The sequence below is a fragment of the Rhizopus microsporus genome, assembly GCF_002708625.1.
Source record: "Rhizopus microsporus ATCC 52813 unplaced genomic scaffold scaffold_7, whole genome shotgun sequence".
In the NCBI taxonomy this organism is placed as follows: Eukaryota; Fungi; Mucoromycota; class Mucoromycetes; order Mucorales; family Rhizopodaceae; genus Rhizopus; species Rhizopus microsporus.
In genome coordinates this window covers 462,371-472,585 of record NW_019671922.1, presented here as the reverse complement: position 1 = coordinate 472,585, position 10,215 = coordinate 462,371, and the positions used below count along the sequence as shown (strand labels likewise).

Below are 10,215 nucleotides of genomic sequence, written 5' to 3'. Positions count from 1 at the left end.
TTTCTCTCTTTTTCTACATATACTCATTATTTCCCTCTCTCTTTTGACATGATGTCGTTTTATTCAAACGTATTTTTCTTTGTCGTCTTTTTACGTATATAATTTTTTTTATTTTACGACAATATTTTATAAAATTAACGTCAATAATTAACAAGTAAAGATTTAGTCGGCCCAAATGGGCCGATTGCCAAATCTGTACTTGTTAATTAATCATGTTTTCTTTAATGGTAAAATGTTGGAATGAAAAGCGCTCCACTTTTAGCACATTGTACATTTTACTATGGTCTTCAAAGTAGTTATCTTTATAAAAGTGATAGAATAAGGATATTAAAATGGCAAAAGATGGCCATAGATCATCATAACTATCAGGAACAGTGATTGAAGAAGTAACAGTAAAGAAGGAAAAGAAGAAACATAAACTTCAATGCCATCCATATGTTCCATGACGAAATAGCAGTATGTAATTCATATACACATATGCAGCATGCGTTTGGATGATACGCTGAAAATGCTGCTCAAATCCAGTGTTTTGACGAAGACTGTTATTGCCTCTCAAGGTAAGAACAGTGTCACGAAAGCTTCTATCACTATACTCAATAAGGATAACCGCAGCAAATTCTGAATACGTCTGTCACTTCCTTCAATCAAACGCATTCTCATGGAAAGACTGATAACAATGTACGGTGCATTAGTTTCTGTTTGATCATTATTATTACTGTCGCTTTCATGGCTGCTCAATATCTCATGTGCATGACGATATACACGTGCGAAAGGGTTGCATAGGGCAAGCATGACTGAAATATCTCTAATGATCTCAGGATCAAGGCAGCTATTTCGTACTTATCTTCGTTCAGCGGCATAGTATGGATCAAAGATATACAGCTGGGCGTAAGAAGGTTCACTGCCCTTAATTGGAGTCAAGGGGCCTTGACAGTGGCAAAGTGCACCATGGATTTGAAAGGCATTTAATTCACCTCTATTGTTATTGTTGTTGCTGTTGTTGTTGACACGATCCTCAGGTGAAATAATATCGCAACCCAACAAAGTAAAGGCAAAGGCAGCATTATATTGACGAAGATTGTCCTTAAAGTGGTGACCATGGGTGTCTGTACGTTCGAGCAAGTCCTTCAAGTACTCAGGTAGATCAGGCAAGAGTTGCAACTGGACTGATCCCTGCTTGCATCATGATTCCCGGCTGGGGTTTCTCATCGAAGATATCTCTTGCCTTTCATCGATCCAGTGCAAGGTGTGACAGTGTGAGCATTCCTTGTCCATACGTCCAAGGTCCAAAGGACAAAGGTGAGAAAGCTGCGATATAAGCAGCAGGAATGGTCTGAGAAGGTTCTACTCTAGGTCTTCCCCTACGTCTTACTGGTCTGCCTTCCTGCTCTTCTTGTTCAGCTCGACGTCTGTGTCATGATGCTGCAACTCTTTCTCTGCACGCTTGGCAGGTGCAATAGCGTGAATCTGCTGGCAATATCGCAACACAGTAGGAGTATATGGTTGTTCTAGAAGTATTGTTTTCCATTGTTCTAATGAGCTACAATGTCAGCAGACACATTCGAATAAAAAAAAACATTACATACCAAATTATTTCAAAATGTTTATACGATGAGTAAAGAAAAGAAACGCTTAATGCGATGAGAAAAGAAAAACGTTTATATTCGAAAAGAAAGGAAAGAAAGCTCATGTACTTTCAGGAATCAAATGCTTGTCCCGCAGGTTCAATGTTCGAGTTGGAAAAACATTAAAAAGCAGTCAAATCGTGTGATATAGAGCGTTCTAATAGCATCAGATAAGAGATCAGATAAGCACAGTAACACCAGGACTGCACTCGCTTCAATATTTAACCGTTCTTGGTTGGGTTGTGACCCTTGCTTAACACCTCTCTACCTTTTTATTGTGTATCCTCAAGTTGTTATTTTGAGCATCTTAGTGCCATCAGCATATAAAGTCAGATTATTAGCTTGTATCAAAGCATGTGTATAACAAATTCAGGTACAACTCTTGAATATTTGTCAGGCACAAATAATCTTTTAAACAGAAAACGACAGTTTCCCCCCTTTAGTTTGTCTGTACAAACCTTGTTCTCGTTCTCAGGTATCCATTTTAATAAAATTAAGCATTTTATCGGATAGCTGATTTCCCGTCTACTCCACAGTTTCCAGATTTTGGGGGTTTCATTTGCCACCCAAAAGAAGATAAAGTGATGAGAGTGGGGTAAGTATCCCTTTTCGCTGTTGCTACTGCTGTTGTCTTTTGAAGCCAAAGAAGTCAAGTGTGATAGTGACAATTATATACTATCCTCATCACAAGTATGTGTATACCAGCACACTCCACTTTTCTTCTAATTCTCTGTTTACTTTTCAATGAAATCGTCCTTTTTATACAACAGAGGCAAAAAATAAAGCTTACTTTAAATGGTAAAACAAGTGTCATACAGAATCTTTAATTCTCAAATCTTCAAATTACAATATTTATATAATGTGAATGACTAAACACAGGATGCCAAATGGATACTATGTGTACCATAGAGTCATTATTTCTTCAAAAGGAAAGCAAATGCAAATTTGTAAGCGTTATTTGAACAATTTCAAGCGGGAATAACTTTAGGCATTGCCCCGGTTTCCAATTTTTACATGTGACATCATTTCTAGGCAATATTGGCCTGTGACAAGGACTTTAGCTTGCCTTATTTGGTATATGGTTTGTACTCCACTGTAGCGGGGTAACCCCTGCAGGATATCACAATTCATCAATTTTTTCTTATATAAGCCGTTTGGATGGAGTTTATTATTTATTGAAATTTTCTCAATTTTTTCTTTTCTTTTCTTTTTTTTCTTATAAACAAAAAGAAGAAAGATGTCTGCTATTCGTGCATTCACCTCCGTCAAGGTACGACTGTTATCATCAAGTTAAACTTGTCACTTATACATTATTAGGCTGCTGCTCGTCAAACTTCCTTCCGCTTCACTCCTGCTGTTGCCATCGGTGCTACTCGTGCTTACTCTTCCAAGGTTAAGGTGTGTTGATATTAGACGCGTATATGTAGAAGTGAAAAAAGAGCAGAGATTAACTATCTTGTAGTCCTTGAAGGAACGTCTTGCTGAACTTATCCCCGAAAAGCAAGCCGAAGTCAAGGCTTTCAAGAAAGAATATGGTTCCAAGGTTCTTGGTGAAGTCACTGTTGACCAAGTTTACGGTGGTATGCGTGGTATCAAGGGCCTTGTCTGGGAAGGTTCTGTTCTTGATGCCGAAGAAGGTATCCGTTTCCGTGGTTTGACCATCCCTGACTGCCAAAAGGCTCTTCCTGCTGCCAAGGAAGGTGGTGAGCCTCTTCCTGAATCTCTCTTCTGGTTGCTTGTCACCGGTGAAATCCCCACCGAAGAACAAGTCAAGGCTCTCTCTGCCGAATGGGCTGCTCGTTCTTCTCTTCCCGCCTTTGTTGAAGAAATCATTGACCGCTGTCCCAAGACCCTTCACCCCATGTCTCAGTTCTCTCTTGCCATCAACGCTCTTCAACACGAATCCCAATTCGCCAAGGCTTACAGCGCTGGTATTCACAAGTCTCAATACTGGGATCCTACCTTTGAGGATACCATGGATTTGATTGCCAAGCTCCCCAACGTTGCTGGTCGTATCTACCGCAACATCTACAAGGATGGCAAGCTTCCTTCCATTGAAGCCGATAAGGATTACTCTTACAACTTTGCCAAGCTCTTGGGTTACGAAACCAACGAAGACTTTGTTGAATTGATGCGTCTTTACCTCACCATCCACTCTGATCACGAAGGTGGTAACGTCTCTGCTCACACGTAAGTATTAATATCCAAATGAAAATGAGAAGGGGTGTGCTGATATCATTGTATAGTACCCACTTGGTCGGTTCTGCTTTGTCTGACCCCTATCTCTCTTTCGCCGCCGGTTTGAATGGTTTGGCTGGTCCTCTTCACGGTTTGGCTAACCAAGAAGTCCTCCGTTGGACCTTGAAGATGAAGGATGCTATCGGTTTGGATGCCAGCGAAGAACAAATCAAGAAGTACTTGTGGGATACCCTTAACAGCGGTCAAGTCGTTCCTGGTTACGGCCACGCTGTCTTGCGTAAGACTGATCCTCGTTACACCGCTCAACGTGAATTTGCCCTCAAGCACTTGCCCGATGACCCTCTCTTCGGTTTAGTCTCCAAGTTGTACCACATCATTCCTGGTGTTCTTACTGAACACGGTAAGACCAAGAACCCTTGGCCCAACGTTGATGCCCACTCTGGTGTTCTCCTTCAATACTACGGTCTCACCGAACAAGATTACTACACCGTTCTCTTTGGTGTCTCTCGTGCTCTCGGTGTCACTGCTCAATTGATCTGGGACCGTGCTCTCGGTATGCCTCTTGAGCGTCCCAAGTCTTACAGCACTGCTCACCTCAAGAAGATGTTCGGTGCCAACTAAAGTAAATAGCTTACAACGGTAATATTTTTATTTCCCCCTTCCCTTTCTGTAAATTTTTTGTCTCTGTTATTATTTAAAAATGCCAAAAGAATAAAAGAGAATAGTTTATCTACTAAACGATAGTAGTGGAATGTGTATACAAAATGGAGGACAAGGACACAACGGCTGTGTAAATGATCTTGGACTATCGTCATACAATGAGGCGCAGAAAGAATACTAGACTCAAATATTATTAAAGAAAAACACGACAACTTCAATCAATACTATTTATTGCTTTATTCAATCATTACAAGACTCATTGACTATCAACAGGAAACGGTTTCAAGTCCCACACCTTTTCAGCATATTCAGCAATAGCACGATCCGAAGAAAAGAAACCCATGCCAGCCGTACATAAAATAGACTTTTTGGTCCATTCAGCCTTGTTTTTGAATGTAGCATCCACTTTTTCATTTGCTTGAAGATAAGCATCAAAGTCAGCAGAGATCAAATAAAAGTCACCACCATAAGTGAGCGTGTTAATAAGAGGCGCAAATACAGAGGCATCACCAAACTGACCAGATTGAATAGCATCGATAACTACCTGAAGCTGCTCATCTACCATGAGACCATGATACTTTTGCTGATGACGAAGGTCATCCACTTCGTCAGCCAAGACACCAAACATGAAGATGTTCTCTTGACCAATTTGCTCAGCAATCTCAATGTTTGCTCCATCCACTGTACCCAAAATCAAACCACCGTTCAAGACGAACTTCATGTTGGAAGTACCAGAGGCTTCTGTGCCTGCTGTAGATATATGTTGAGAGATATCAGAGGCAGGTATGATAAGTTCAGCGCGAGATACGTTATAATCAGGAATAAAGATCACCTTGAGCTTGTTTTCAATATCCTCATCTTGATTCACCACTTCAGCAACGCTATTAATCAATTTGATGACTAGCTTGGCAATATAATAGCCAGGAGCAGCCTTGCCCCCAAAGATGACCACACGAGGAACAGCTTCATCAAGCTCTTGAGCAGACATCTTCTTTAGCTGCTTATATCGATAAATGACGCCAAGAATGTTCATGAGCTGACGCTTGTACTCATGGATACGTTTCACTTGAATATCAAATAAGGCATGAGGGTCGACATTCACATTCAGATTATCCTTGATCCATTCAGCCAGACGTCTCTTGTTATCTAGCTTGACAGCTGCCCACTGTTCTTGGAACTCACTGTTGTCTGCATGTTGTTTTAAACCTTCAAGAAGGTTCAAGTGTGTGACCCATTGTTCTGATCCACCCAAGGTCTTGGTAATCAAATCTCGAAGCCCAGGGTTTGCTTGGTAAAGCCATCGACGGGGAGTGATACCATTAGTGATATTGATAAATTTTTCAGGACCATAGTACTTTATGAAATCGCTAAACAGATGCTTCTTGATCAAGTCAGAATGAAGTGCTGCTACACCATTGACCTTGTGAGAACCAACAACAGCCAGATGAGCCATACGCACTTGCTGAGGGGAGCTTTCTTCAATGATAGACACACGTTTGAGCAGTTCACGGTCGCCCAAGTATTCCTTTTCCACCTTTTGCAAAAAGAAGAGATTGATGTCGTAGATAATTTGCATGTGACGAGGCAGAATCTTTTCCATCAAGGGTACCGACCAGCGTTCCAAGGCTTCAGGCAAGACAGTGTGGTTGGTGAAACCGAATGTGTGAGTGACAATATCCCAAGCATCATCCCAGTCGAGACCTTCGATATCGACAAGGATACGCTGTAATTCAGGCACAGCCAAGGTAGGATGCGTGTCGTTCATTTGAATAGCTACCTTGCTAGGGAAGTCCTTCCAGGGACATTTGGCTCGCTTAAATCGGTGTATGATATCTTGAAGAGAGGCACAGACAAAGAAGTATTCCTGCTTCAGTCGAAGTTCCTTACCGACCAGATGATTATCGTTTGGATAGAGTACAGAAGTCAAGTTTTGAGCATTGTTTTGTTCGGCGACTGAACGATCATAATCACCTGCATTAAACGAATCAAAATCAAATGTGTTTAAGGGCTTTGAGGCCCAAAGACGAATATTGCCACAGAACTTAGTGTTGAAACCAGGGATAGGCATATCATACGCCATCGCCTGGACCTTGGATCCACCTTCCCAAGACATACGTGATTCTCCCTTTTCGTTTACCTTTGTGGCCACATAACCGCCAAATCGGACCTCGTAACGGATATCTGTACGAGGAAACTCCCAAGGATTATTAAAGTTGAGCCAGTAATCAGGCATCTCGGTCTGATAGCCGTCCTTGATGATCTGTTTAAAGATACCGTACTGATAACGAAGACCGTATCCCCAAGTAGGATAATCTTGAGTGGCAGCTGAGTCCATGTAGCAGGCGGCTAGACGTCCAAGACCACCATTGCCAAGCGCAGGATCTTTTTCTTGAGAGAGCAAATCTTCGAGATTGAAGCCCAGATTCTTGACGCTTTCCTTATAATTATCCTTGACGTGAAGAGAGTTAAGTGCGTTATCGAGGGCACGGCCAAGGAGGAACTCCATGGATAAATAGTAACATCTCTTGGGATTTTGTTTATGCAAAGCTTCTTGTGTAATGTTCCAATCTTCCAAGAGTCTATCTCGAACGGAATGAGCGGTTGCTTGATAAATGGCCCATGCGTCGACATTATATACACCGCGACAGAGGGTAGTGATGGTATGATGAACGATATCATTTTCAATAGAATCAACGTCATTCTTCTCTGGGATGATATGTTTCTTCCAGTTTGAGATGGCTTGCTCATCAAGCTTAAGACGGTATGAAGGACGAGAAGGAACACTGGCAGGAGTAACAGGTTCAGATTTGTCATCATCAACATGGATAATAACATTGGTTAGGCGACGCGTCAACTTGGGCATCGATAAGCGTCGTGGCCTCGTAGTAGATTCACTCATGGTGTGGGAAAGGATAAAGAAAAGGAAGAGATAAGCAATAAACAGCAATGACATAAATACAAGTTACAAGTTGAATCTCAGCATAAATGCTTTCATTGTGATTGCATTTTGTAACTGTCTTCACATCTGATGATTTTTTTTTGACATTTTTCCCCTTTATTTTTTTTTTTTTTTTTCTTGACTACAAGAAAACAGAGACTGTATAATTGTATTTTCGTGGACTTAAATAAATTGAATATTAAGAATGTCCTATAAAGGAAAGGCCGTTACTTTCTTTTTTGTTAGTTACTTGATCTCCTTTTTGTAGGATGTTTGTCATATGAAGCATACACCATTTTTAACAAGATATTAACAAAGAATGTAGACGTACTATTGGTTATCTTTCCTGTTTCTGGCATGACCATATCGCAATCTGTCCTACTTTCCTTTTACGATAAATGGATCCAGAGTTATGCTATATAGATTGATAGACGCGTCTCTTTTTCTCTTTGTCAATTCATTGATCATGTCTTAACAGGCTCAATAGTAAAGCTTGAAAACCAAAACTTTTTGGGGAATAAAGTTTCTCTGCATCTCGCTATAAGGTACACCTTTTAGCCCTGTGAGTTATCATTATTCAAGAAGTTTTCTAGAGCATCAGTACGCAGACGAATTAACTGCCAGGATAGACATTAGTTGCTTCATAGAAATAAAAAAAAATCACTCGAGTCTGTCTTTACCTCAAGAATTGATCAAGTAGCGGGATCGTTAGTGTTTTATTATTCAACAGGGGATGATCAGCATGAAGAAAGGAATACATTAAAGTACATATAGTTACAGATCTGTTTACAGTGTGCCTTAAAAGTATAAATACACTTTCTTAAGATGATCATCTATTTCATTAATTTAAATTTTCATATGTGTCAAGTGAATACATGCTTATTGATGATACTTCTATATTCTAAACAGATTTATTAACAATGTTATTTACATGTCGTTTTCTTGGATTCATCTTCCCAAGCAATGATTTCTCTAAAAGTGAATGAAATACGCTTTTCTCGATGAATGATGCTCCCTTCTGGTGTTATTTCTTCCAAGTCCTTTGAAATAGAGTGTTTATATTTGTATCTTGCATCACCCGATAAAATAATCAAAGAACGACGCGCTATATATGATCCAGTCAGTACATAGTATTCAATTTATAATACACTTACGAAGCACGATATCAATGCTTGGTGATTCTAGCTCTTGTTGCTCGAGGGTGAACTTCATTAGGCAATCAGATAGTAGTGATAGTGATAGGATGTTTGGTCCAAATAAGGCAGGTGCGTCGATATGTGGCATAATACCTTGACCAGCATTATATTCATTGACTAACAAATGATTTGGCTTATTTGGCATCCATTGATGATCCATGATCCTCTTTACAAAAAACTCAATAAATTCAGGCAATGGTCCATATTCTTCCAAAACTTTTCTATTCAACCATGAATTGTGTCTCGAGTATTACTAATGACTCAGTTTGTTACCTATAACGATAACTAAATAAATGACCATATTGCTGTGTTCTTCGCTTTAACTCTGGATTCGGTCTATGTGTATATATATATCTTTAATGTTTGACTATTATAATACAATATATACTTTACCCTATGCCAAGACCTGACCATACTTGCTTATTCACTTCATTGACCAATAATTCTTCTTCTTTCTCTGATACGACATCTTTTATGAGAACCAGTCCTTGTATTTTATTGCCAAGGTCTTCTACCAACATAAAAAGAGGAAAGAGAGAAAAGAAAGAGAAATTCTGAAAAGAGGAGATTGAAAAAAATTACAAGGCAGGTACACACGCACACGCTCTGGTGTCTCCGTTTCATTCTAAAGTCAATCGTCTCAAACAGTTCTTTAGTAAGTTAAGAAGAGTTCATATATGATCAATTGTGTCAAATATGTGACTGTGAGCAATGCGCCACTTTACTTGAATACATGATTGTATTTTAACTTGACAGACCCAAGCTAAAACGATACTTGGCTACTTCAGCTTCTTTGTATATTCCTCATGGCCTGCTTTGATGCTAATAGCAAAAGACATTTTGAGCCTCTTATCAGAGCATTTATCCATCCACAGACCCCTTGATGTTTGCTTCCAGGATCAGCCATATGCATTTTTCTCGGATCCATTTTCTGCATCATAAACTTTACCATAAACCTTGTTAACGCTGCCGAAATTCATTATAAAAAGGGAACTGGAATTGACTTTAATCCATTTTTTATACATTCAAAAAGAACATAGAAAATGCAATTCAAACTCTTGACTCTCGCTCTCTTTGCCAGCTTCTTTGCTACTGGTTTTACCGCACCTATCTATCCTGGATTAACAGAAGCAGAAAGTATATCTATCAGCCCACTCGTCCAAACTTTGGGACTTACAGACCCGACTAAAGAACAAGCTGATTGTATAGGCAAGGTTGCAAAAAATTATAAACATTTGTTTTTCGATGGTGTGGCTACACTTCCAGCATTTGCAAATATAACCAAAGCCAAGTTTAATGAATTATACCAAAAATGTCTCCAAAATCTAATAGGTTTTAAATATAGCGATGCTCATGGTGTTAGTCGTGGCTTACAGTGATATCTATACTCAATTTTCCTTTAAGAAAGTGCTTAGTCCTTTAATATGGAAAGAATATAAAATGAATAGTCATAAAAAGATAAGCTATGTATAACGCCGCTTTGTATGCTTGATATTTAATCAATAAGTTTGGCAAAGGCCATCGTATTCTTTGAAAAGTAATCAGCAATCACTTCAAATCCGTCTTCTTCATGATCTAATTGGTCAAAGAATAAATC

At 39.5% G+C, this 10,215-nt stretch overlaps 6 protein-coding genes across 6 annotated transcripts in view; 2 read left to right on the top strand and 4 right to left on the bottom strand.

The window, feature by feature from the left end:
* Positions 1-840: 840 nt before the first annotated feature.
* RHIMIDRAFT_291587 (uncharacterized protein) lies at positions 841-2,540 on the bottom strand (the record flags this gene model as incomplete). The annotated part of the gene is made up of 4 exons (XM_023613823.1): positions 841-1,173; positions 1,278-1,308; positions 1,373-1,540; positions 2,530-2,540. 4 exons carry the CDS (start codon positions 2,538-2,540, stop codon positions 841-843), a joined length of 543 nt encoding a protein of 180 aa, XP_023466727.1.
* Positions 2,541-2,862: 322 nt separating this feature from the next.
* On the top strand, positions 2,863-4,445 carry RHIMIDRAFT_201884 (citrate synthase; the record flags this gene model as incomplete). Its single annotated transcript, XM_023606577.1, has 4 exons — positions 2,863-2,895; positions 2,943-3,023; positions 3,088-3,815; positions 3,872-4,445. The coding sequence occupies 4 exons, from the start codon at positions 2,863-2,865 to the stop codon at positions 4,443-4,445; spliced, it is 1,416 nt and encodes a 471-aa protein (XP_023466726.1).
* A 295-nt stretch (positions 4,446-4,740) lies between these two features.
* On the bottom strand, positions 4,741-7,383 carry RHIMIDRAFT_287509 (glycosyl transferase; the record flags this gene model as incomplete). The annotated part of the gene is made up of 2 exons (XM_023613481.1): positions 4,741-7,206; positions 7,267-7,383. The coding sequence occupies 2 exons, from the start codon at positions 7,381-7,383 to the stop codon at positions 4,741-4,743; spliced, it is 2,583 nt and encodes an 860-aa protein (XP_023466725.1).
* Positions 7,384-8,345: 962 nt separating this feature from the next.
* RHIMIDRAFT_237046 (uncharacterized protein) lies at positions 8,346-9,139 on the bottom strand (the record flags this gene model as incomplete). Its single annotated transcript, XM_023608680.1, has 4 exons — positions 8,346-8,527; positions 8,577-8,839; positions 8,892-8,954; positions 9,012-9,139. The coding sequence occupies 4 exons, from the start codon at positions 9,137-9,139 to the stop codon at positions 8,346-8,348; spliced, it is 636 nt and encodes a 211-aa protein (XP_023466724.1).
* A 522-nt stretch (positions 9,140-9,661) lies between these two features.
* RHIMIDRAFT_251109 (uncharacterized protein) lies at positions 9,662-9,997 on the top strand (the record flags this gene model as incomplete). The annotated part of the gene is made up of 1 exon (XM_023610792.1): positions 9,662-9,997. The coding sequence occupies one exon, from the start codon at positions 9,662-9,664 to the stop codon at positions 9,995-9,997; it is 336 nt and encodes a 111-aa protein (XP_023466723.1).
* The window catches only part of RHIMIDRAFT_281199 (uncharacterized protein), a 4,026-nt gene continuing 3,569 nt past the window's right edge, over positions 9,759-10,215 (bottom strand). The window contains exon 13 of the mRNA XM_023612975.1: positions 9,759-10,193. Coding sequence (XP_023466722.1) covers positions 10,114-10,193 — 80 coding nt within the window. The 3' untranslated portion in view covers positions 9,759-10,113. The remainder of the gene's footprint in view (positions 10,194-10,215) is intronic.